The sequence below is a fragment of the Pristiophorus japonicus genome, chromosome 13 (genome assembly GCF_044704955.1).
Source record: "Pristiophorus japonicus isolate sPriJap1 chromosome 13, sPriJap1.hap1, whole genome shotgun sequence".
NCBI lineage: Eukaryota > Metazoa > Chordata > Chondrichthyes > Pristiophoridae > Pristiophorus > Pristiophorus japonicus.
Window position 1 is genome coordinate 192,058,553 of NC_091989.1, and position 26,919 is coordinate 192,085,471.

The window sequence follows — 26,919 nt, forward strand, 5'->3', positions numbered from 1 at the left end:
ACCCACCGCCCTGCCACTACAGTCGAGCTGTCGGAGTGGCAGGATCCAGGGGGAAGGCCAAGGGGGTGTTTGCTCTGCCTGTCTGCCTCTCTCCCGCGGGGTTTGTTCGTGACTGGGTGGCCCTGCAGAACCTATAGACTCGACCACTCCAACACTGTCCTGGCTGGCCTCCCACATTCGACCCGACGTAAACTAGAGCTGATCCAAAACTCAGCTGCCCATGTCCTAACTCACACCCAGTCCGGCTCATCCATCACCCCCTGTGCTCACTGCCCCACGTCCTAACTCACACCGAGTCCCGCTCACCCATCACCCCCTGTGCTCACTGCCTCATGTCCTAACTCACACCAAGTCCCACTCACACATCACCCCCTGTGCTCGCTGCCCCATGTCCTAACTCACACCTAGTCCCGCTCACCCATCACCCCCTGTGCTCACTGCCCCGTGTCCTAACTCGCACCGAGTCCCACTCACCCATCACCCGCTGTGCTCACTGCCCCATGTCCTAACTCACACCCAGTCCCACTCACCCATCACCCCCTGTGCTCGCTGACCTACATTGGCTCCCAGTTAAGCAACACCTCAATTTCTAAATTCTCATCCTTGTTTTCAAATCCCTCCATGGCCCTCGCCCCTCCCTATCTCTGTAATCTCCTCCAGCCCCACAACCCCCCGAGATGTCTGCACTCCTCTAATTCTGTCCTCCTGAGCATCCCTGATTATAATCACTCAAACATTGTTGCCTGGGCCCCAAGCTCTGGAACTCCCTGCCTAAACCTCTCCGCCTCTCTACCTCTCTTTCCTCCTTCAAGACGCTTCTTAAAACCGACCTTTTTGACCAAGATTTTGGTCACCTGCGCTAATTTCTCCTTTGTGGCTCGGTGTCAATTTCTTTGTGTCATAATGCTCTTGTGAAGCACCTTGGGATGTTTTACTATGTTAAAGGCGCTATATAAATACACATTGTTGTTGTAATGTGAGAAACGCGGCAGCCAATTTGCGCACAGCAAGCTCCCACAAACAGCAAAGCGATAATGATCAGATAATCTGTTTTAGTGATGTCGATTGGCCAGGATGCCAGGGAGAACTCCCCTGCTCTTCTTCGAAACAGTGCCATGCGATCTTTTACTTCCCATTGAGAGGCCATTCAGCCCATCTCGTCTGTGCTGGCTCTGTAACAGAGCGATCCAATCGGTCCCACTCTCTCTGCTCTTTCCCCACAGCCCGGCAAATTATTGCTCTTAAAACATTTATCCAATTTCCGGTTTGAAAGTCATTATTGTAAATGCTTGCACCGTCCTTTCAGGCAGCGCGTTCCAGATAACAACAACTCACTGCGTAAATGTTTTTTCACAACCTCAAGATGTCCTGAAGTGCTTTACAGCCAATGAAGTGCTGTTGAAGTTAGTCACTGTTGTAATGTAGGGATCACAGCAGCCAATTCCGCACAGCAAGCTCCCACACACAGCAATGTGAGAATGACCAGATAATCTGTTTCAGTGATGTGGATTGAGGGATAAATATTGGCCCCAGGATACTGAGGAGAACTATCCTGCAGAGGGAGTGCCGCACTGTCGGGGGGGCAGTACTGAGGGAGTGCCGCACTGTCGGAGGGGCAGTACTGAGGGAGTGCCGCACTGTTGGAGGGACAGTACTGAGTGAGTGCTGCACTGTCGGAGGGACAGTACTGAGGGAGCGCCGCACTGTCGGAGGAGCAGTACTGAGGGAGTGCCGCACTGTTGGAGGGGCAGTACTGAGTGAGTGCTGCACTGTCGGAGGGGCAGTACTGAGGGAGTGCCACACTGTCGGAGGGGCAGTACTGAGGGAGCGCCGCACTGTCGGAGGGGCAGTACTGAGGGAGCGCCGCACTGTTGGAGGGGCAGTACTGAGGGAGCGCCGCACTGTCGGAGGGGCAGTACTGAGGGAGTGCCGCACTGTCGGAGGGGCAGTACTGAGGGAGTGCCGCACTGTCGGAGATCAGTACTGAGGGAATGCCGCACTGTCGGAGGCGCAGTACTGAGGGAGTGCCGCACTGTCGGAGGGGCAGTACTGAGGGAGTGCCACACTGTCGGAGGGGCAGTACTGAGGGAGCACCGCACTGTCGGAGGGGCGGTACTGAGGGAGTGCTGCACTGTCGGAGGGGCAGTACTGAGGGAGTACCGCACTGTTGGAGGGGCAGTACTGAGGAAGCACCGCACTGTCGGAGGAGCAGTACTGAGGGAGCGCCGCACTGTCGGAGGGGCAGTACTGAGGGAGTGTCGCACTGTCGGAGGGGCAGTACTGAGGGAGTGCTGCACTGTCGGAGGGGCAGTACTGAGGGAGTGCCGCACTGTCGGAGGGGCAGTACTGAGGGAGTGCTGCACTGTCGGAGGGGCAGTACTGAGGGAGCACCGCACTGTCGGAGGGGCAGTACTGAGGGAGTGCAGCACTGTCGGAGGGGCAGTACTGAGGGAGCACCGCACTGTCGGAGGGGCAGTACTGAGGGAGTACCGCACTGTTGGAGGGGCAGTACTGAGGAAGCACCGCACTGTCGGAGGAGCAGTACTGAGGGAGCGCCGCACTGTCGGAGGTGCTGCCTTTCGGATGAGACATTAAACTGAGGTCCCACCTGCTCTCTCAGGTTCATGTGAAAGATCCGGTGGCACTATTTCGAAGAAGAGTAGGGAGTCCTCCCCGGTGTCCTGAATGAAGTACTTTTGGAGTGTAGTCACTGTTGTAATGTGGGGAACGCGGCAGCCAATTTACACACAGCAAGCTCCCACACACAGCAATGTGAGAATGAGCAGATCATCTCATCTTTGAGTGATATTGATTGAGGTTTAAATATTGCCCCCAGGACACGGGGGGAGGACCCAGCTCTTGTTTGAAATAGTGGCCGTGGGATCTTTAATGTCCACCTGAGGGAGCCTCAGAAAGATAGGAAGGAAAAATGTGTGGCTGGAATTGAATTGAAAAGTGGGCGGGCTGTCTGGCGGCGTGGACAAAGCAGGAGGCACCGGGACAGTGATTCTACACACACAACCTTTTAAGAAATCATCTTTTAATGTAGAATAAAGGTGAGTGAGGAGTTTTGGTGTTTTGAGGAGGGAGAAATGACCAACTGGGGAGAGGGTGCGGATTGAGGGAGAATGATTGGGGATGGAATAAATAGAGGGAGGGGCTGAGGAGGGGGTTCAGATCCTCCCGATGTCCCGCCCCAGTTCTCAGTCGCTGCAGAGCCGCCTCGGCGAGTGGAGCAGGTCATTGTGCTGCTGCCAGGGACCGAGCGGTAGGTCTGGGGGCTCAGGGTTATTGTCGGGCTCGGGAGCCGGAGGGCTTTATGCTCCAGCCCCGGGCGGTGAGCTGGTGCCGGGGGGTTTGGGCTCTGGGAGGGGGGGGAGGATTTATTTCTGTTTCTTTGTTCTCCATGTGCTCGGCCCCTTCCCCTTCCCCTTCCCTGCCCACTGCAGTCGGTTACAGGAGCCGCGGGAATCTCCGGCCCCTTTAGCAGGAGTTTCTGTCCTGTTAATGCGCCGCTTTCCCCTCCTGTGTCCCGTTTATCAGGAGCTGCTGACCTGTCTCCTTTTTTTTAAAAAAAGATAAGTTTGCTCTTTCCCCACCCTGTCCCGTTTAGCAGGAGCCCCCCCCCCCCCCCCCAACCGTGAGATTTCCCGCTGACCAGAGTAAGGCTTCTATGGCCGAATAGCCCGCAGTCGGTCTGTTTAATGGATTTTGCGGCACCGAACCTTCCAGAACCCCCCTTCCCTTCCCCCCCCCCCCAAACACCACTCACTGGGAAGGTTTGAAGAAATGTCCCGTCAATGAGATTCGAAACTGTTCAATTCAATTTAAATCTTGTAGTTAAAATACTGACTTTCTCTGTTGCTTGGTTTGGTCTCTGTCTGTCTGTGTCTCTGTCTGTGTCTATCTCTCTGTCTGTGTGTGTCTCTGTGTGTCTATCTCTCTGTGTGTGTCTCTGTCTATCTCTCTCGTCTGTGTGTCTCTGTCTGTCTATCTCCCTCTGTGTGTCTCTGTCTGTCTATCTCTCTGTCTGTTTGTGTGTGTCTTTGTCTCTCTCTCTGTTTGTGTCTCTCTCTGTCGCTGCCTCTGTCTGTCTGTGTCTATCTCTCTGTCTGTGTGTCTCTGTCTCGGTTTGACCCTCTGACGGTCAGTGTTTGGGGGGGAATCCGATCCGCGGCTCCTGGGGCGGGGCTCAAACCCCGGGGACTGTTGCCCGGAGCCGCGGGACTTACCCCGGGAGCCGACCCCACCCCCCGGGGTCTGCGGGGAAGGGGCGAGAGAAGGGTCCCTGTACAACCCCCCCGGACCCGGGACCTCACCCTGCGGGCTCGGGGGGGTGGGGGGGGTAAGGGAGAGACCGGGGGGTGGGGGGGTTCAGGTACACTCTCTCCCCCCGGGTCTGTGGTTCCTGCCGGGGGGGGGGGGGGAGAGCGACCACTGAGACCCAGCCCCACAACCCCTGGGTATCCCGCTGGAGAAATCCCATCAGTTCCCGGAGGCTCGGAACATTTTATCCACATTCGGGAATCTCGCCACCGGTTAAATTGTTCCCAACAATTGGGAGAAGGGAATGGTTTCCCATTGACTGGGATTTCCCAACTCCGGCAATAGCCCCCCCCCACAATCCACGGGAGGGGGGGGTCGCTGCCTCCCTGCGGTTTGCGGCGGTCGGTGCTGGGACTGACTTGAACGGCATCGTTTCCCCCCCGTTACCCCCAATGCACCCCTCACATACCCCCAGTCACCCCTCTTAATCTGCAGGAAGGTAGGTGGGGGAGGTCCTGTTAATCCGGGGAGGAAAGGGTGAGCCGACCCCGAAAGGGAAGTGACTGACTGCTCTTGATCTGGGAGTGACCCTGTTCGAGGGGTGGGGTGTTCCCCCTCTGGGTGAGGGAGGGGAGTGATCCCCCCCCCCCCACTGTGTGTGTGTGGTGGTGGGGGGCTCCTCTCTCCCCACCCGGGTCGGTTATTCCCAGTTTATTTGTGATACTCTGGACAGCTCTCACAGCAAACGCGGGTCTGTCACAGTTTATAATTGGTTTATAAATTTGTAATTTAAACTGGAATTGAATGCAGCCGGGCCGCAGAGCTCGGCCTCTGCACTCCTGGGATTGGCTTGTCCATTGCCACCCCGGACAGTGAGCATTTCCCCGGGTGAGTGGCCCGGGACCGGGCTGTCTCTGATCCTGGAGTGAAGCTGCAATGGAGGGTAGGAGATGGGTGTCTGCAGGTCAGTCTCTCCGATTGCAGCGGCCCCTTGGTCCGTGTCCGCGATTTGCGGTGAAACTGCATCTGGTCTTTGAGCGAGAGACCCAAGGTTTTAATAACCCGATCCGTGTTGTGGTTCCAACAGCCGCTTTGCGGACTGAAGGGTTTGACTTTTCATTGTGTTGGTGCTGGGCTGCGATGCTGCTTGTGTCTGTGGAGGAGTTGGGTGTGCAGAAAACTGCCACCGCTCCACCTTGAAGCGGATTAGTCTTTGCATGCGAGAGCTGAGCAATGTTGCCCATTTCAGGGCTGCAGACAGCTTCTGGCTGACCAGTCGAATCTCAAAGCAGCCCGGGTGTCTCCGGAGTTGCCCTTTCGCTAGTTGTGTGGAAACAGGAGCAGCGGATGGGGCAATGGGGCAGAGTTGTTGCCAGTTCATTGGATATATTCAAGAGGGAGTTAGATATGGCCCTTGCGGTTAAGGGGATCAAGGGGTATAGAGAGAAAGCAGGAAAGGGGTACTGAAGGCATGATCAGCCATGAATGGCCTACTCCTGCACCTATTTTCTGTCTCCTTGTGATCTGGACCGAGACACCTATCAGCACAGATGGGGCTCTTCTAAAGGAAGGGGAGAGGGTGTGACCTGGTAGAGGTCTAAGATTAAAGGGTTTGATAGAGGAGACATTGTGGAGAGTCCCAAACTAGTGGCCATCAATGATCACCATAAATCCAATCGGGAATTCAGGAGAAATGTCCTTACCAGAGTGGCGAGAATGTAGAACTGCCACAGGGAGTGGTTGAGGTGAATAGTATTGATGCATTTAAGGGGAGGTTGGATAAACATGTGGGAGAAAGGAATTGGATATGCTGATGGGGTGAGATTGAGGTTCGGAGGAGGCTCCTGTGGACCCTGGAGCTGAATGTTTGTGCTGTAAATACTGTCCAAACTAAATAATCCCATCATTCCAAGGCAGGACCTTCCCTGCTGTTGTCCTTCTATCGAGACAGATTGATGGGTATGAGGTGTTTTCCAATTATTGCTCTATTTATGGGAGGGGGAAGAAACAACTTTACATTGGTCTATGAACCACCTCTTTTTTATCTGACCAGTGATGCTTCTGCAAATGGGGCTGTCCCAAGAACCTAATCCTTAGTTGAAGTGGGCTTTAAACTTGAAACACATTTTCAAATAACTCATCTCTATATACTTTCTGAATATCCTGAAATTCATAAGTGCTCCCTTCTCCTGCAATGTTGACTGTTTTTCCCAGACCTTGTCTTGAAGTGACCATCTACCTAGATGGTGTAGACAAGATATTGAACTATATGGGGGGAGGGGGAAAGGGGGATCGGAGTCCAGTGCAACCCCCCAAATACCACTTTGAAGATTCATTTGAGGCCCAGTAATAGAATTTAGCACCTTCCTGTCTATGGCTTGAATAGCCAAAAAATTGCAGAGCTACAGGGAAAAGGCAGGCGAGTGGGGTGGGACTAGCTGAGAATTGGCATTGGCTCGATGGGGCGAATGGCTGACTTCCATGCTGTAACCATTCTATAATATGCTCACCAATTGAGCCATCATTGGCTTACTTATTAAACAATTAAACCTTTTGTTGCCCTGTTTATGCTAAAGCAGGAGTGGACAGGATTGACTGACTTGCTTGAGGGGAAATGGTGATTACGAGAAGAGAATTTTCCACAAAGTTTGCATTCAGCTTCTGCACCAGAGCCAGAGAAAATGCCCACTATACTGACTCCTTTTGTTTAGTGTGGAGCCAATTGGAGCTCTGCACTGTGCCCAGGGACAGCTGCTGACCTGGAATGAGCCTCCTGCCTGTTGCCATTGTCTCTTGCCCCAGGATGTGTCTTGGGGCTGCTCCCAGCCAGGTGAGCTGCCTCTGGAGGCATGACCAATGCTGGAAGCTTGCCTAAACTGTTGACATGAGTGCTGAGGCCCAATTTCAGGCCAATTGTCAATAATGGGTTTGAAAACTGGCATCAGTCTTTTTTGGGGATCATTGTAGGTCAGTTAGATAAAGCAATAATTTTCACGTCCTTTGCAACCAATGGGTCACTAAAGACAGCTATTCGAGTAGGCAAATGTGTTGCTGGTTATGGGATCTTGTATGCCACAAGTTGGGTTTTTGGGTGTTAGTAAGGAGAAATGTTCATCCCAAGACACCAGGTGAGCACCTAAATAATACCCTGGGATCTTTGTTCACAAGACCTTGATTTAATGTCTCAACCATTTTTTCTCAAAAAAAAAGGTCCCTCTGACGATGCAGGACTCTCCCAGTACTGCATTGAAGGTTTGGCTTTGGCTCTGTGCTTGTCCATAGTGGGGCTCAAACCCACAAATGTCTGACTCTGGAAAGATTTCCAACTAAACCAAACTGGCACTTGGCAGGGAAAAGACTGTTGAGTGAAATCTTTTAATCTCCATCCTAGAGCTGATAGCCAACCAACAATGCCATGCCATCCCCTTAAGATTAATTGAGTGGCTACTTGCCAACACCACTAATGGAGGAAGCTGTGTGCAGTTTGCTCCCAACCCTAGAGAATGGTGGGGGGGTTATTTCACATGAAAATGAGAAGTATTTGTGCATCTATGTAATCTTAAACAAGTGACAGACTTGCTTTCTGAAACACCTCCAGGATGCTCTCTATTCAAGTTGCTGTTGCTGCAACTGACAATACATGCAGGGTGATAGTTGGGTGCTGACTGCTGAGTTTTTTTTTCAAGTGGATTAAAATTTACATTTGTCTGGCACCAGTCAGAAGCATGTACCATCTTGCAAATCCAGGTGTGTGTGACAAAGGAGCTGAAGCCAATGTATTTGACACAGATCAATGAATCATGCTTTCTTGGTCAATTCCTGACCGAGTATTGATTTGACACATCTGTCTTGTCAAGCTTGGAAGGGCATGGCTCAGGATGTGTTGTAATTCCCTCTGGACAGATGTGGCCAGGAGCTTTCAATTGTGGCTTTGTATTTGGCTGCCTCTGTTCAGCTTGCCAGTCTAAAGCCAACAGCTGGTGAAATCTGTCTCTGGTAATGTTTTGACATGCAAGTGAGCAGCCATGTTTCAGAAATCGGGTTGTGCAGGAGATTTACATTTTTGAAAATGAAGGCTCTACTGTAAACACATTCAGCAGTTGGTTTGTCTGTTGCATATTCAGTCAGCTACTAATGAGGTCATAATACCAGTTTACTGAAATACATTGGCAAGGGTTCTGATCTCTGCATCTCAACATCCAGGTCCACTTTAATTAGAAGCACAATTAATACAGGGTATATAATGCAAAAATGCAAGACTATTTAGATGACTGTCTGGATAAACCTCTTGTAGATCAATAAACCTTGTATTGATTCCGTGAAATCTTAACCCAAGCTTAAAATCAATATTGGGGGGGGGTGTTCCCTTTCAGAAAAGAGGCTCCTCTCTCAAACTTGGCCTCTCTTTACACTCCAACTGAATTCTCAGAACTTGCTATGTTAGGTACATGCTGGAAACTGGGTTTGATTTTATTCAAGTCCATTTGTTGCTTTTACTATATGCAGGGTTTAAGGTCCTATCTCATCCTGGCTGTTGATCCTGGTGCCAGTTAAAAGCTCATTGCCAGCTGGGGTGCTTGAGATTGAAGTGCTCTCCTCCCTGGGGAGGGGGAGAGATTTGATGCTCAGCCGACTGAAGTAATCAATTGCTAATGGCCACTTTGATACAGCTGCATGTTTTTGGAAGCTATTTGCTTTAACTGGATTACGTCAATCCTTTTGTTCTGTCAAGATCTTCCAGCCACCAATTAATTCACTTCTCCATCAGATTTCCACCAACTCTGGTTCTTACGCCTAGTTAAAATTAATTTCAAAATATGTATCTAGTCTGTGATCTAGTTCAAATTATGACTTGAATTGTTTCTTCTAGCCACCCCTTCTTCCCATGGTTCAATTAATTGTCCTATAAACCAGAATTTCCCTGGCACCTTGTCTGTATGGAATGCTGTTATATTCCTCAATTGCAATCCTGCTGGAAGTGGTTTATGGGAGAGGGTGGATTGAACTTTGCTGACCTAATAAAATAAATATATAATTTTCCTTCTTTCTTCCCCTCCCCCTCTGCCCCCAGAATGAATTAAGCTAGCTATTGAGGCTTTTGTGAAGAGGCAGCATTTGGTGAGTTAACAAGGTGCTTTCCACCTGTGGAACCATATCTGGAATGGAGTAAATATTAATTTTCTCCCCTCAAAAAAGGCATTGAATAAAGCCAGCCATGCTTTGTACAACAGGAACTTGAAGCAATTTTAAGCTATCCAAACTGTGTAGGAACTGATGCAACAGCCTACTGCCAGACCACAACCCAGAGGTCTTGCTCAAAGGCTGGAGCAGACAGTTAATGCTGTGCCATCAGTTTTGACTTGTTTGGTTGCAGTATCTTTTTTTTAATGCAATGAGTTGCTTGATGCACTCATCAATCAGAAAATGTCAGCATGACCATGGACTCAATGATTGATCTGAAATGCATGTGTGGGTGGGGGCTTGTAGTATTTTGGCACGCCTGTTGTGCCACATGTGTTGTAAATTTGATCCTAGTAACTTGTAGAGCAGATGGTGTGAAGATGCTGGGATACCTAGGGGCAATACATTTCCCTCATTCCATCTGTAGCCTAAAGGATTGCTAAAGGGGGGGGGGGTTTGCCACCTAATACTCTACTGTAGGTAACTTGGATACAGTGAATTACTACTGTAGAATTTTGTACTGTTTATTCTCTCCAAACCAATACTGTTATGTTGATGGGTCAACTTTTGAGTTTCAAGTGTTTGGTAAACATTCTAATCCACCTTGGTTTACCAAGAAAACATGCCTTGTGTATAATGGTTTGTATTTTTTGTTTAAACCTTGTCCATTCAGTGCTACTTAACAATCTCAAATCTTTCAACTTGCAGTTGACAGCATGGGTGGCAAGCTGAGCAGGAAGAAGAAAGGCTATAATGTGAATGACCCAAAGGAGAGTAAAACTACTGCAGAGTCCACTGACAATCCTGAGGTGAAACCAGATGAGCCTGAAAATCAAGATGCTGCAAAAGAACAGTTCAAGATAACAGGTGAGCTTCCTGAAGAGAAACCAGAAACTGAGGCCCCCAAAATAGCCAGTGAAACGCCTGCAGAAAAGCAAACTGACTTGGCAGTGGCTGATGTGAAAACTGAAGAAAAAGCAACTGCTGATGCACCAGCAGTGAGTGTCTCTGCTGATCTTGCACACAGTTCTAATGTACAAGAGAGTGCAACCTCTACAAATTTGGTAGAAGCAACAAGACCAGTTCCTGACCAGGCAGAACACTGTCTAGTAACAGAAGCTGAAGTGCAATTCAACTCTACTCCGGGCATTGACTCCAGTGCTGAAGTTCTAGATGTGCCGGTGCCGAGTGAATGTGAAACTCAAACCGGTGTGACTCCAGTCCGCAGCTCCAATGGAGAAACCCAAGAGAAACCAGCTTTAGACAATGTGACTGAAGCCTCCAAAGGCCCTTCAATGGAGGAATCCAGTTTGGGTGACCATGCTGCAACAAAACTTGTGGAAGATGGTCAACAATTGGAAGAAACCTCTTGTGTGAACCTGGAAGATATTAAAGTAGAATCTGGTGAAGTTCTTGAGAAAATTTCTTTGGAGAAATTCCATGATGAAATGTCTGTGCCTGAGTCAATTGCAAGCGAGGAAAAAGTTAAGGTGGATTGTAGAGAGAAAGAGAAAATTGAAAGCTCCATCCAGGAGATCCGGTCTGAATCTAGAGTAAAATGCATACCCCCTGAGGAAGTGGAGATACCAAAATTGGCTGAAGAAACACCTATTGATGTTGTATTGAAGAATGAAATGGCAAGTTGTGCAGACAATCTAGAGAAAGTTACAGTTGGACCAGACACTCTGGATGAAGGTGAGGAAAAAGTAGTGAGTGAATCTCTACATCCCACTGGCCAAATAGTGGCTGATGTAAAAACTGAACATTCAATAGAGAAATCTGATATTCAAGAGAACCATAAGGTTGAATTATCTGAAGCTCTCAGCCAGTTGCTGGAGGGATCTGGAAATTTATCTGTAGACACTTCAAAGGAAGACTCTTGTAGTGCACCAAAAGGTGTGACGGATGTAGTCCAAGCAAAATCAAATGGTCCCTTGGCAGCAGAATCTGCTCCAGAGACTGTTGGTCCAAATTCAGAAAAGGAAGTGACTGAAACCAGGTATGAACAAACTGTGGACATGATTAATCAAGATAGCATAGAAGAAATATCCCTACTCAAGACCAGTTCTGAACTAATACCAGATATTAAACTAACTGTGTATACTGAAGCTTTACAGGAAGAGAAAATGGTGATCTGTACTGAGTTACCCTCTAAGGGATCTACAGATGATCAAACTCTTCCTGAAGAAAGCATTGTTCCTGATGCTATCTCTGATCCACAGCCACTGAATGAAGTGCTTGCTGAGAAACCATCCACTTCTTTAGTTGAAATGGTGTTTGAAACACCAGTATCTTCAGATCAAGAAATGGTAAAACTGGATGAAACTTTGGAGGATCCTGTGCCTGAATCTAGAAGTTCTCCCAGTATTGAAGGACCAAGTCCAACAGAAGTTATAAAAACTGAGGAAACTTGTTCTACAAAAACTGAGAATGGGGTATTTGTAGATGGTGAAAAAAACCAGAGTGAATCTACTAGCAAAACTGAGGACAACATTTCCGAGACTTCAGTTGCAAATGGGACCTCTGTAGATGAAGTGAGAGGCCGAAGTAAATCCACAAGCAAAACTCAAGCGAATGGCCGAAGTGAAGCTACAATAGCTGAAGAGAATCTTCAAGCTGATACTTCTGAAGAACTGAAGAGTGGTCCAATAGAATGTAAAACCATTGAACAAGTGAAGACAAATCAACCTCTGGAGGAATCTGGGTGTGTCTCATTGGATAACACAACTGTAAATTCAGGACAACAAGATGTGAATGCTGAATGAGTCGGAAGCAGAAAAGTTCCTGAATGCAAGTTTAAGGATGAACCAAAACAGCATGTGTGGAAGATTTGATGGAATTTGGATTTTATTCAAACCAGCTAGCACCTAGGTTTGACTGGAGTATATAAGACTGAGCTTAACTGTGCTGCAAGTAGGACAATGACTCAACTTGCAGTATATGAATGAATTGACTGGTTCCACAATCTTCCATTTGATGATTTTTACTTGCTACAGATGCCAAAAATCCATTGGAAGATCGAATTGAGACCCAGCCTTATGCCAATAGTATTTGGTATGCAAGATGTCAAATGTTAGTACTACACTTAAGGCATGTAAATCTAAAATTTGTTCAGAACACTGAACTCTACAATCATTTAAAGATAGTTAAATTGCAACTTTGAAGTAGTCAAGATAGTCTCCAATTCACATAACCTGGTTTGATTTTTGAGGTCAGTTATAACTAATTGGATAATGAGGGTTTTAAAAACAGTATTTGGATGCTTTGACAACTTAATAAAATCTGTCATACTTGTCCCAGTTTCTTTCTTGTTTATATAAAAAGTTAAGCCTGGCGGTAGAAGTGTTGCACTGGCTAACAAACAGATTGGTACTAGCCATCTCCTCAAACCAAAGGTAAGGATTGCCCATTTCACTTTCATGCATTGCCTCATGTGGTACACTATACCAACCAAGGCCTGTACTAAATTAGCTGATCTGGAATGCAGCAGCAATGGGTTGATGAAATTGCATTTGTGTGGTGGGGGGGGGGGGGGAAGGGAGACAGAATTTAAACCTTAGGCCAGGGTTCTTGCTCCTATCCAGAGACACTGATGCAGAGGAGGATGGGGTCCCATCTGTTGAGTGGCCTTGTGACTCACTATCATTTGCAGGAATTGCCAGTTTGCCTTGGTTACCAAATGGTTGCTAGTATCTGGAACTGTGCCTTGGTGTGAGCTGGTGCTTGCTGGAGAAGGGGGAAATAAAATGGTAAATGGGGTGAGCTGTGGATGAATAGCATAAAATTGAGATTTATTGCCTTCTACTGGCAATGGCTGCAATGCTAGAATCTTACTTTGTTTTGAAAGTTGCAACTCCAGGCCAGAATTGATCTGCCCCCACTCAGCCAAAATTGGGAACTGAGCAGCAGAGGTTTCATGGACAAATCTGTCTTTGAACTGTACAAAGCTCTTGTATGTGGGTACTGATCTGTTGCTGCAACCAAGGATGGGATTTTTGATGATTCACTGCAGAATGACTGCATTTGCTATTGAATATGTACTGGACCAATGTCCTCTCTTTTGGCAGTGCACAAAGCTTCCCTATGGTTCCAGCAGATGGGAGGGAGCTTTATGCTGCTGACTTGTGCTTGGTATGGAGGAAGAGGAACAACTCTTGCTAATCAACTTTGAGGGGGAGGGGTGGTGAAGAGGAAGGAATCAGTGCAGTGAACAATTGAATTATGTTTATCAATGGATTTATTGTACAAAAGGCCTGCCCAAGGTCTGATCTTTTCCTTTTGAGCTATACAGGTGCAAACTGCAGAGCCTGGGGTTTAAATTAAGATTTAAATCTGTTTCCATTAGCTTGTGTTGCTGATTCTGATGTGGTAATGGCTGTGAACAGCCATTTATGCACTTGTAAGACTACAACATTTTAAACTGCACAAACCAGTCCATCAAGAGCATATTGAGGCAATACATTGTCTGGTCTTCAATGCTGTTACCAGTTGTTGGGTCTATGGCACATGAATTGTGGAGTCCACTAGGAATACACTTACACTCAGGAGGCCATTGGGGCCCATTGAGTCTGCCAGCTCTCCAGAGCAAACCAGTCAGTCCTACTCCATGCTGTGGTGCCCTGAATTGGACAATACTCCAGCTGGGGCAAAACTAATTTTATACAGGTTTAACTTAACTACAGCATAACTTCCTGTTTTTTTTTTTTAACTCTGCCTATATTTATAAAACCCAGGATCCCATATGCTTTAACTACTTAACCTGTTTTGTCCAAGTGGACCCTCAGGTCTCTGTTCTTGCACCACCTTTAACATTGTAACACTTTAGTGTGGTCTTTCCTCACTCATGTATCAAATGTCTGTTGGATTTTCAGCTGCCATGCATCCACACATTCCACCTGTCTTCCTGAAGTCTATCCCATCATCCTCATTGTTCATTACACTTCCAAGTTGTCATCTGCAAATGTTGAAATTGTGCCCTGTACTCCCAAGTAAGTCAGTAATGTATATCAAACAGCAGTGGTCCTAGTAATGAATCTTGGAATGCTACTGTATACTTCCCTCTAATCTGAAACAGCCATTCACAAACTGTTTTCTATCCCTTAGCCAGTTGTATCCATGCTGCTACTATTCTGCTTGATAGGTGGTATTTCATCAAGTTTTTTGAAAATCCACACAATCAACTGCCCTCCCTCTTGCCTCATCCAAAAACTCAAATCCAAGTTTGTTAAACATGATTTGCCCTTAACAAATCAGTGCTGGCTTTTTTTTAGTCCTTTCTTGACCAAGTTTCTCCTGGATTATTTTAAGCTTCCTCACCGCTGGCCTATAATTTGCCAGGTTTATTTTTTTTTTTTGAACAGGGATTTAACATTTGCAAACCATATATGTAAGGGGCATTGGAATATTTCTACCCTTGCTTCCCTTGGTGATCTCATACATCCCATCTGTACCATGTAACATGTCCACTTCTTTCTCTCTCTCTCTCTCTCTCTCTCTCTCTCTCCTCTCTCTTCCTGATGACCCTTGTGCTGTTAATATGCCCTTGGCCTTCTGATTCCTGTGTAGTAGCAGCCCTCACTTGTTTCAATTTTTTTTTAAGCCACTTATTTAAAATTTGTATGGAGGAAAAAATGTCAAATGTGAATTTCTAAAGGTTTGCAGAAACATCAGTATACTTTGACAAAACAAGCATTTGGAAAAGATGATCAGAATTGACTCCATAGTGTCTAAATACACAAGTTGGGGAGGGAAGAGAATAAACATGCTCCACTGTTACATAGTAGATTTAAACATCATACTTGACCACATTGAATTATATGGATCTGATCTGACCTGTCCAACTGCATCAACACCTGCATTAGTTTGTGATAGTTGGGTCTATTTGAATAGTACACTCTGCATTGAGTATGCTAAGTGCCTTCGTGGCACATGAACAACATTACCACAGTCTGAGAAACCGCCCACTTGTGTCCTGTTGTCATTTCCTGCAAAAGGATTTCTACATTTGCTTGGCCAGTGGTTTATTGGGAAATAAAAATTTTATACAAGATAATTATAGTGGGCGAGACTTCATCCACTCATCTAAACTTGCAGTATATCCCTATCCAATATTTTTTCTCGATAGAATGTAGATAATGTTCTGCTCCACCAAGAAATACTTGTTATACAGCACTTCATTCTAAAATGTTCTTTGCAACCAAGTGTTAGACCATACTTAGGAGTATTGTGCTCAGTTCTCCATATTACAGAAATAAATAAATATAGAAGGTGCAAGAGGCATTTGCAAGGATGAAACTAGAACTGAAAGGTTATACCTAGCAGGAAAGTCTGAACAAGGTGGGGCTCTTCTAGAAAAACTGTGACCTGGATAGAGGTCTTTTAAAATGATGAAGGGGCTCAACAGGGTAGACATAGAGATGTTTCCATTGCTGAGGGAGACCAAAATTTGGGTGGGGGGGCCATAAATATCATGTAGTCACGAATAAAGTCAATAGTGAATTCTGGAGAAACTTCTTACTGAGTGGTAACCATGCACGTACCACAGTGAGTAGTTAAGGTGAATAACATAGATGCATTTACGGGGAATCTAGATTATGAGGAAGAAAGGAATAGGATATGTTCAGGTGGGAGGAGGCTTGTGTGGAGCATAAACCTGTTGGACTAAATGACCTGTTTCTGTGCTGTAAAGTTCTATGTAATTGCTTTTTGGAACACTGCCTGTTGGGCAGCAACACCCCACACATGGCACTGTAATGAGTAATCTAATGACTGCTTTTATATTGGTTCAGGGAGGAATGTTGAGTATGACATTGGGAAAATTACCGGCTCTTTGACGTGTCACACACCCATTTTCTACATTAAAGGTTATATAAATGTTATCATAGGCAGTCCCTCACAATCGAGGAGGACTTGCTTCCACACACAAAGTGAGTTCTTTTATTCTGAACAGTCTGCTACTCTGTTACAGGTGGGACATACATTCGTCGGGAGAAGGGGTCAGTGGGGCTGGTTTGCTGTGCGCTCCTTCCGCTGCATGCGCCTGGCCTCTTCATGCTCCTTGCATCGAGACTCAAAGAACTCGATGCCCTCCCGGATGACTTTCTCCACCTCGGGCAGTCTGCGGCCAGGGTCTCCCAGGTGTCAGTGGTGATGTCGCACTTTACCAGGGAGGCTTTGAGAGTGTCCTTATAACGTTTCCGCTGTCCTCCTTTGGCTCGTTTACCATGAAGGAGCTCCACATAAAGCATTTGCTTAGGGAGTCTCGTATCTGCCATGCAAACTATGTGGCCTGCCCAGCAAAGCTGCTCGAATGTGGTCAGTGCTTCAATACTGGGGATGTTAGCCTGGTTGGGGACACTGGTGTTGGTGCGCCTGTCCTCCCAGGGGATTTGCAGGATCTTGTGCAGACATCGTTGGTGATATATCTCCAGCGACTTGAGGTGCCTTCTGTACATCGTCCATGCCTCCGACCCATACAGGAGGGCGGGTATTACTACAGCCCTGGAGACCATGAGTTTACTGGTCGATTTGAGGGCCTGGTCTTCAAACACTCGTTTCCGCAGGCGGCCGAAGGCTGCACTGGCGCACTGGAGGCGATGTTGAATCTCCGCATCAATGTCTGCCTTTGTTGATAAGAGGCTCCCGAGATATGGGAAATGGTCCACGTTGCCCAGGGCTGCGCCGTGGATCTTAATGATTAGAAAATAGGTGCAGGAGTAGGCCATTCGGCCCTTCTAGCCTGTACCGCCATTCAATGAGTTCATGGCTGAACATTCAACTTCAGTACCCCATTCCTGCTTTCTCGCCATACCCCTTGATCCCCCTAGTAGTAAGGACCTCATCTAACTCCTTTTTGAATATATTTAGTGAATTGGCCTCAACAACTTTCTGTGGTAGAGAATTCCACAGGTTCACCACTCTCTGGGTGAAGAAGTTCCTCCGCATCTCGGTCCTAAATGGCCTACCCCTTATCCTTAGACTGTGACCTCTGGTTCTGGACTTCCCCAACATTGGGAACATTCTTCCTGAATCTAACCTGTCTAACCCTGTCAGAATTTTAAATGTTTCTATGAGGTCCCCTCTCATTCTTCTGAACTCTAGTGAATACAAGCCCAGTTGATCCAGTCTTTCTTGATAGGTCAGTCCCGCCATCCTGGGAATCAGTCTGGTGAACCTTCGCTGCACTCCCTCAATAGCAAGAATGTCCTTCCTCAGGTTAGGAGACCAAAACTGTACACAATACTCCAGGTGTGGCCTCACCAATGCCCTGTACAACTGTAGCAACACCTCCCTGCCCCTGTACTCAAATCCCCTTGCTATGAAGGCCAACATGCCATTTGCTTTCTTAACCGCCTGCTGCACCTGCATGCCAACCTTCAATGACTGATGTACCATGACACCCAGGTCTCTTTGCACCTCCCCTTTTCCTAATCTGTCACCATTCAGATAATAGTCTGTCTCTCTGTTTTTACCACCAAAGTGGATAACCTCACACTTATCCACATTATACTTCATCTGCCATGCATTTGCCCACTCACCTAACCTATCCAAGTCGCTCTGCAGCCTCACAGCATCCTCCTCGCAGCTCACACTGCCACCCAACTTAGTGTCATCCGCAAATTTGGAGATACTACATTTAATCCCCTCATCTAAATCATTAATGTACAGTGTAAACAGCTGGGGCCCCAGCACAAGAACCTTGCGGTACCCCACTAGTCACTGCCTGCCATTCTGAAAAGTACCCATTTACTCCTACTCTTTGCTTCCTGTCTGACAACCAGTTCTCAATCCATGTCAGTACACTACCCCCAATCCCATGTGCTCTAACTTTGCACATCAATCTCTTGTGTGGGACCTTGTCGAACGCCTTCTGAAAGTCCAAATATACCACATCAACTGGTTCTCCCTTATCCACTCTACTGGAAACATCCTCAAAAAATTCCAGAAGATTTGTCAAGCATGATTTCCCTTTCACAAATCCATGCTGACTTGGACCTATCATGTCACCTCTTTCCAAATGCACTGCTATGACATCCTTAATAATTGATTCCATCATTTTACCCACTACCGATGTCAGGCTGACTGGTCTATAATTCCCTGTTTTCTCTCTCCCTCCTTTTTTAAAAAGTGGGGTTACATTGGCTACCCTCCACTCCATAGGAACTGATCCAGAGTCAATGGAATGTTGGAAAATGACTGTCAACGCATCCACTATTTCCAAGGCCACCTCCTTAAGTACTCTGGGATGCAGTCCATCAGGCCCTGGGGATTTATCGGCCTTCAATCCCATCAATTTCCCCAACACAATTTCCCGGCTAATAAGGATTTCCCTCAGTTCCTCCTCCTTACTAGACCCCCCGACCCCTTTTATAACCGGAAGGTTGTTCGTGTCCTCCTTCGTGAATACCGAACCAAAGTACTTGTTCAATTGGTCCGCCATTTCTTTGTTCCCCGTTATGACTTCCCCTGATTCTGACTGCAGGGGACCTACGTTTGTCTTTACTAACCTTTTTCTCTTTACATATCTATAGAAACTTTTGCAATCCGTCTTAATGTTCCCTGCAAGCTTCTTCTCATACTCCATTTTTCCTGCCCTAATCAAACCCTTTGTCCTCCTCTGCTGAGTTCTAAATTTCTCCCAGTCCCCAGGTTCGCTGCTATTTCTGGCCAATTTGTATGCCACTTCCTTGGCTTTAATACTATCCCTGATTTCCCTTGATAGCCACGGTTGAGCCACCTTCCCTTTTTTATTTCTATGCCAGACAGGAATGTACAATTGTTGTAGTTCATCCATGCGGTCTCTAAATGTCTGCCATTGCCCATCCACAGTCAACCCCTTAAGTATCATTCGCCAATCCATCCCAGCCAATTCACGCCTCATACCTTCAAAGTTAGCCTTCTTTAAGTTCTGGACCATGGTCTCTGAATTAACTGTTTCATTCTCCATCCCAATGCAGAATTCCACCATATTATGGTCACTCTTCCGTAAGGGGCCTCGCACAACGAGATTGCTAATTAATCCTCTCTCATTACATAACACCCAGTCTAAGATGGCCTCCCCCCTAGTTGGTTCCTCGACATATTGGTCTAAAAAACCATCCCTTATGCACTCCAGAAAATCCTCCTCTACCGTATTGCTTCCTGTTTGGTTAGCCCAATCTATGTGCATATTAAAGTCACCCATTATAACTGCTGCACCTTTATTGCACGCACCCCTAATTTCCTGTTTGATGCCCTCCCCAACATCACTACTACTGTTTGGAGGTCTGTACACAACTCCCACTAATGTTTTTTGCCCTTTGGTGTTCTGCAGCTCTACCCATATAGATTCCACATCATCCAAGCTAATGTCCTTCCTAACTATTGCCTTAATCTCCTCCTTAACCAGCAATGCTACCCCACCTCCTTTTCCTTTTATTCTATCCTTCCTGAATGTTGAATACCCCTGGATGTTGAGTTCCCAGCCCTGCTCATCCTGGAGCCACGTCTCCGTAATCCCAATCACATCATATTTGTTAACATCTATTTGCACAGTTAATTCATCCACCTTATTGCGGATACTCCTTGCATTAAGACACAAAGCCTTCAGGCTTGTTTTTTTAACACCCTCTGTCCTTTTAGAATTTTGCTGTACAATGGCCCTTTTTGTTCTTTGCCTTGGGTTTCTCTGCCCTCCACTTTTCCTCATCTCCTTTCTGTCTTTTGTTTTTGCCTCCTTTTTGTTTCCCTCTATCTCCCTGCATTGGTTCCCATCCTCCTGCCATATTAGTTTAACTCCTCCCCAACAGCACTAGCAAACACTCCCCCGAGGACATTGGTTCCGATTCTGCTCAGGTGCAGACCGTCCGGATTGTACTGGTCCCACCTCCCCCAGAACCGGTTCCAATGCCCCAGGAATTTGAATCCCTCCCTGCTGCACCATTGCTCAAGCCACGTATTCATCTGAGGGCAGTGCTGTGTAGTGATGACAAGCTGATGAAGGACCTTTGTCTTACAGATGTTAAGCGTAAGGCCCATGCTTTCATATGCCTTAGTGAATACCTTGACTATATCCTGGAGTTCAGCCTCTGAATGTGCACAGACCCAGGCATCGTCCGCATACTGCAGCTCAATGACAGAGGTTGGGGTGATCTTGGACCTGGCCTGGAGGTGGTGTAGGTTAAACAGCTTCCCACTGGTTCTGTAGTTTGGTTCCACTCCGCCGCCTCCAGGCTGTACAGTCCAATACGGGAATTACGGTCTCTGTCACAGATAGTCGTTGAAGGAAAGGGTGGGTGGTTTGCCGCACACTCCTTCCGCTGCCTGCGCTTGTTTTCTGCAAGCTCTCGGCAACGAGACTCGAGGTGCTCAATGCCCTCCCAGATGCTCTTCCTCCATTTAGGGCGGTCTTGTGCCAGGGACTCCCAGGTGTCAGTGGGGATGTTGCACGTTATCAAAGAGGCTTCCTTTGCCCACCTGGGGCTCGCTTGCCGTGTAGGAGTTACGAGTAGAGCGCTTGCTTAAGGAGTCTCGTGTCGGGCATGCGGACGATGTGGCCCACCCAGCGGAGCTGGTTGAGCATGGTCAGTGTTTCAATGCTGGGGATGTTGGCCTGAGCGAGAACACTGATGGTGCATCCATCCACCCAATGGATTTGCAGGATCTTTCGGAGGCTGGGATTCCTCATTTGAAACACCTGGGAACTCATCCTTTTTTGGTGTAGAAGCAGGTCATCCTCGATACGAGGGACTGCCTAATACTATACTATACATCGATGACGAGGTCCAACACCGCCACCAGTGCGCCAGCGCAGCCTTCGGTCGCCTGAGGAAGAGAGTGTTTGACGACCAGGACCTCAAATCTAGCACCAAGCTTATGGTCTACAGGGCAGTAGTGATACCCGCCCTCCTATATGGCTCAAGAGACATGGACCTTATACAGTAGACACCTCAAAGTGCTGGAGAAGTACCACCAGTGCTGCCTCCGCAAGATCCTGCAAATCCACTGGGAGGATAGACGCACCAATGTCAGTGTTCTCGATCAGGCCAACATCCCCAGCATCGAAGCACTGACCACACGACCAGCTCCGTTGAGCGGGCCACATCGTCCGCATGCCTGACACGAGACTCACTAAGCAAGCGCTCTACTTGGAACAAGTCCATGGCAAGTGAACCTCAGGTGGGCAGAGGAAATGTTTTAAGGACACCCTCAAAGCCTCCCTGATAAAATGCAACATCCTCACTGGCACCTGGGAATTCCTGGCCCAAGACCGCCTTAAGTGGAGGAAGAGCATCCGAGAGGGTGATGAGTACCTCGAGTCTCGTCGCGGAGAGCATGCAGAAACCAAGCGGAAAGAGCATGTGGCAGCCGCCTCACCTACCCCTTCCTTACAGGGCAGTAGTAATACCCGTCCTTCTATATGGTTCAGAAACATAGAGCATAAACAGCAGCCATCTCAAAGTGCTGGATAAATATTTAATTGGCACACAACAGATGATGGAGGAGCCCCAGTTTAAGACACATTCCTACAGCACCTTATCGCTGCGCTTGCTTTGGGAGTCTCGTGTCTGAGGACGCTAATGTTGGTGCGTCTGTCCTCCCAGGGGATTTGTAGGATCTTGCGGAGACATCGTTTGGGTCCTAACCACCCCTTCCCTCAACGACTGTCTGTCCTGTGACCGAGACTGTGGTTCTCGTATTGGACTGTTCAGCCACCTAAGAACTCATTTTAAGAGTGGAAGCAAGTCTTCCTCGATTTCGAGGGACTGCCTATGATGATGATGATCACTGCTCTCAGAAATGTCTCCAGTGCTTGCCATACAATGAATTATTTTGAGCCCTGCTTGTTGTGAAGAAGGTAAATGCGACCCCCATTTTGCACACAGAAAAGTCCCACATGCAGCATTCCTCTCATTGCTCACTGAATGTTGGAATGGTGTTGGTTGAGGGATGAAAAGTTCAATGTCTTATCTCAACTCTGATAATTTAGGCAGCCACTGAAAGTGCCATCTTATGTGCTCAATCCTATTGTGGGGCTCAAATCCACAACCTTCTGTCCCCAGAGGCAAGAGTGCTATCTATAGAGCTCAAGCTGACACAACTTGTTATATGCACAATGGTATTCCTTGGTATTAGCCAGCAACTTTAGTTCCAATGACTGGTCTAATTAGGTGGCATGCAAGCAAAAAGGCACAATCTGTCATAGCTTGTCCCACTATTTAGAAAAAACAGTTGCAGAATAACTTCAGCAATGTGTGTATATGTATACACAGAATATAACAGTAGGAGGTTGAGATGAAGATGATAAAGTCCCATCTCGGCTCGTACAGCTGTATTCTATTGTTGCTCTCTATTAATAGCAATCTTGCAGTACTTCCCTAATCACATTTCCTTAGAAACCATTTACAGCTGACTAAAGCAGGAGGACTAATAATGCATTTGAGACTTTTAGAAAATAGTTTTTTTTTGCAGTTCAACTGCAGAATGTGAAAGACAAACATACGTTCAGTACTCGGTGCTAAAATGATACTTGCACTTGAGAAATGTTAGGCACTGAGTTTTGCAATGGATTTATTCTGTTTTTAATACATTGTAATGCAAGAATTAGTGAGGTGCTGTTACTATGTTTCGACAGCTCCCCACATGGTGAGTTTCTGAACTCGGCTAGGTTCGAGGCACACAGTGGAAGGAAGGATAATTCAATTCAGGGAGGGGAAAGTGTGAAAAAGCTATGATACTCCAGTGCATTTACAACTGTGCATCCCCAAGGAGAAGGTGGCAAGTAAGTGTAAAATTAACAGTGGTCACTGGCATTTGCTAATGGTTCATTCGTTCCACCATTCAACGGTGGTGGAAGCCTTGAAGAATGCTGCATGTTATCTAAATTCAATACAAGGCGAATAGATTGACAAACCTATGTATAAAGAAGTAGAAATAATAAATGGATAAAAAGGGATTCCTAATTGAGGGATTCAGATGACACTTCAAAACAGTGGTAGCCAAGTTTTCTAACTTTTTTTGGCCTGCTTAGGCACATATAAAACGGGTCATGGGAGGGCTACCTATCAGATTTAAATCATTGTTTCTAGGATGCTGATAGTAACAAATCTTGCTACTCTGAAGCAACGGTACTAAGAACAAACCCAAACCCCTTCCAACCCTGCAGACCCTTAATATGGTTTTTGTTTGCCATGTTTGAATGTTAAGTTATCTGGGCTTCAACAGTTGGATTGGCATGGCTTCGGCTGTATATGGCCCACACTGAAGTTTGGACATCACCACATGAGGATTTTCTGATAACCACCTCGCTAGTGGCATGAGGCCTCAGCAAGCTCCATGCCACTGGTCCAAAGCAGAAATATTTGACGTAGCACTCAATTTCCAAGCAGTTGTCATTCCCCTGAAAATTATGGTTAGCAGTGTGGTTAATGCACATACCATTACTCCATGTCATTTTAAACCCTTACGAACTATGACTGACAAAATTAGACTCATGAGCAGTACATAAGTGTGTTAATCAGTGCTCTAAAACTACTGCTTGAATACTGTAACCCTAACAGATTTAGAATAAATATATGGTGCATCCCATTCCATTGTATCATGCCAATTAACCCCCACAGGCTTGACTCTTCCTGGGGATGTACTCCCCTAGCAATACTTTGGTACCTCACCCAAAGATTATTCTTGTGCGAGTCTGGACAGTGAATGCTGATGGGGTCCTAACCAAGCCTGATTCAGTTCTTGCCAGATGCTTAATGCATTTTCCAACACCAGTCACTGAATAGTAAGCGGGAGGGGAAACTGAAACATTTTAGCCAGGAATGCTGAGGTCAACCGTAACATCCGTACTGCAATCTAGATTCGGTTTAGAACATGCGCATATAATACAATATGGTCGTGAGGTTTCTTTAGCCTTTTACACTATGTGCAGCAGCAAAATCTCAGAGATTGGTTCCTTGCAGTTACATACAGTAATGCACCAACTGAGAACATGCATCTGAATTGGTGCAATTGATGTCACCACAATTCCATCAAGCAGTCTTGGCCTTCTAGGTCTTTAGTCTGTGGAGTTTCTTTTCTGAAAAATAGAATGCAGTTACACGTACACCAGTGTTATAATAGAATGTATCTGCCTTTTAGTTTGTTTTTTCTCTCCCCCTCCTCGTCTTCATTCTTCGTAAACACTTCTTGAGGCAGTGGACAGATACATTGGGATAATGCTGCTGCAGTCGTCCTGTGAGAAAGTTTATTCTCCTTCATTTTCCTCCCATCCTCTCCTCTCCCAAAGGCGCTGACAAAGGGACATAGTTCTCGATGCTGGTAACTTTCAATGAATTGTAGGTGTGGCTCTTCTTTGTGTGTGATCCTAGACCATGAGTGTGGGCCAAGCTGGGATAGATGGTCAAAGGCTAGAGTGACCTTCTCGACCAACATCTACAAAGGTTCTCTTTCCAGCAGGGGTTCGATGAACAATGATCAAACACTCTTGTTTTTTCCCCCCCGCCCCTCCTCCACCTTCCTTTCTCCTGCTTTCTCTCAGTAATTGCCTCACAATATGTCGTGGCTAGCTACCATATAGTTCAGTCTTGACCATGCTACACTCATTTTTTAAAGTTAATTTATGCTCAACGCACTTTAGAATTAGGCCCACTGTGCAACTGGGGTAGCAGGGACAAGGCAGAAAATCCCAGAAGCTTCAATTTAAGGAGGAATAGTGGGCTAGTATGGTACTAGCTGGAACTTGCATTTATTCCTTTGGCAAATGAATCCTGAAAGACAGTGGGGTAAATTTTCATCACCTCACTGCGGTAATTAAGCGGAGTGGATCAATTGCCTGATTGCCTGATTTTCCATTGATTTAAATTCTGCTTTATGGTAAACATCAATGGACATAGTGGGTAAGAGTTTCATTTAGTTGTACGGTTGGTAAGGTCAGTATATAACCAAAGGACAGAGCCAAAGATCAAATGTTTGATTTGGAGGTTGTCAGTAGGAACATTACAAAAGGCATCAGTGCTCCTGCACTAAGGAGGGGAAAATCAGCCCAAATTCCCAGTCATCACCATCCTCCATTGACCCTGCTGAAAAGTCCATGATGATTGGCGTTGGGTGAAGATAGGGTTGGGCCTGCTTCTGAAACTCCCCAGTATATTACTGGGGTACAATAGTGTTACTGGAGTAATAATCCAGAGAGCAGGGGCAGTTTGAGAATTTGAATTCTGTTTAAAAAAAAAAGAGCTGGAAATAAAAAGCTGGTACCAATAAAAGTGGCCTTGTAGCTGTTGGATTGTCATAAAAACCCAACGGGTTCATTAATGCCCTGTAGGGAGAGAAACCTGCTATCCTTCTGACCTATATGTGACTCCACTCCCACACCAATGTTTGACTAATAACTGCCCTCTGAAGTGACCTAACAAGCCACTCAGTTGTAACTAGGGATGCGTAATTAAAGGTCTTCCCAGCGATGTCTACATCCCGTGATTGAATTTAAAAAAATTAAATAGCCTACTGACATTCTCTATTTGGGCACTCACAGGAATAATAATGTCTATTTGGTGAGCAGGTGTCAACCTCAGCAAAGAGTCGATATCTTTAGACGAGTGGAGGAAATTGGTGGTCTGAGCATCAACAGACTACTTCATTACGGACGAGCCCAATCCTGTACTTAGCTGATGTCCACGCGTACACACTTTCTAACAGGGATTATTGGATATCAACCAGGAATGGGAGCCCTGAGTATTAGGGGCAACCTGGCAGCGATAACACAAACCATGAATTGAACCTATGACCTGCTGGTCCAAATACTTAGGAGGGCACTGTGTGGAACATGCCCCACTGAGAATTCTCAGGTTCTTCATACAGTCCAAAACCCAGCTTCTTCCTCACCTGCAAGTTCCGGTACTTGTGTGCTAGATCTATATTGGTCCGTCCCTTCTGGAACGGGTATGACCAAAGAATAGAATTCCAGTGATATCCCATTTTCTTCACTCCGTCGAGCAGATAGCAAACTTCCTGCTCTGTGAAATCCGTACGCCGCCTTCTTTTCCTCTTTTGTTTCATTCCCAATGCGTATTCACATGCGTCTGAATGCTAAAGCAAAACAGGGACGTTACATAGTTTTCTGCACCACGCACATGCCAGTTGGTAAATACACGGGTCAAAATTCGATACCGCCGTTTTTGAGGTGGTGTCACCAGGCGTTAGGTGCAGGCTCCAAATGCAAACTCCAAAGATGAGAGAGCAGCGCTAAAATGTGGCGTTGCGCACTCATCCTCAGGCAGGAGCTCAGGGGGCCGACTGAATTTCCCCACCGGAGGCTGCCGCCGTGCCAGCTGTGAAACAGGAAGAAAGAAAAAAATCCTCAAACTTCTCTGACCCACACACAAACTTCCCCACTGTTACGACTAATGAAAATATTAAGAAATAAATAAAGAAAAAAAACTTAGCTTGCTCTCTGGGCGATTCTGCCCGGGTTCCGCTGTTTCCTCACCACCT

The 26,919-nt window shown here is 46.6% G+C and overlaps 2 protein-coding genes across 9 annotated transcripts in view; one reads left to right on the forward strand and one right to left on the reverse strand.

Moving 5' to 3' along the window:
- The first annotated feature begins 3,217 nt into the window (after window positions 1–3,217).
- Window positions 3,218–12,741, forward strand: LOC139278997 (serine-rich adhesin for platelets). The gene is made up of 2 exons (XM_070898299.1): window positions 3,218–3,268; window positions 10,156–12,741. The coding sequence occupies exon 2, from the start codon at window positions 10,164–10,166 to the stop codon at window positions 12,210–12,212; it is 2,049 nt and encodes a 682-aa protein (XP_070754400.1). The 5' UTR covers window positions 3,218–3,268; window positions 10,156–10,163; the 3' UTR covers window positions 12,213–12,741.
- A 10,229-nt stretch (window positions 12,742–22,970) lies between these two features.
- terb1 (telomere repeat binding bouquet formation protein 1) overlaps window positions 22,971–26,919 on the reverse strand; it is a 235,388-nt gene continuing 231,439 nt past the window's right edge. For 7 of the 8 annotated variants that reach the window (XM_070898303.1, XM_070898304.1, XM_070898301.1 and 4 more), the window contains 2 exons: window positions 26,311–26,514; window positions 24,522–24,813 (listed from right to left, as the gene is read on the reverse strand). In XM_070898303.1, the coding sequence (XP_070754404.1) occupies window positions 24,538–24,813; window positions 26,311–26,514 (480 nt within the window). In that variant the 3' untranslated portion in view covers window positions 24,522–24,537. The other variant, XM_070898307.1, reaches the window with a different exon arrangement.

Coding starts and splice junctions, on each gene's coding strand:
- LOC139278997 (XM_070898299.1), top strand. CDS start 10,164: ATGGGTGGCAAGCTGAGCAGGAAGAAGAAAGGCTATAATGTGAATGAC.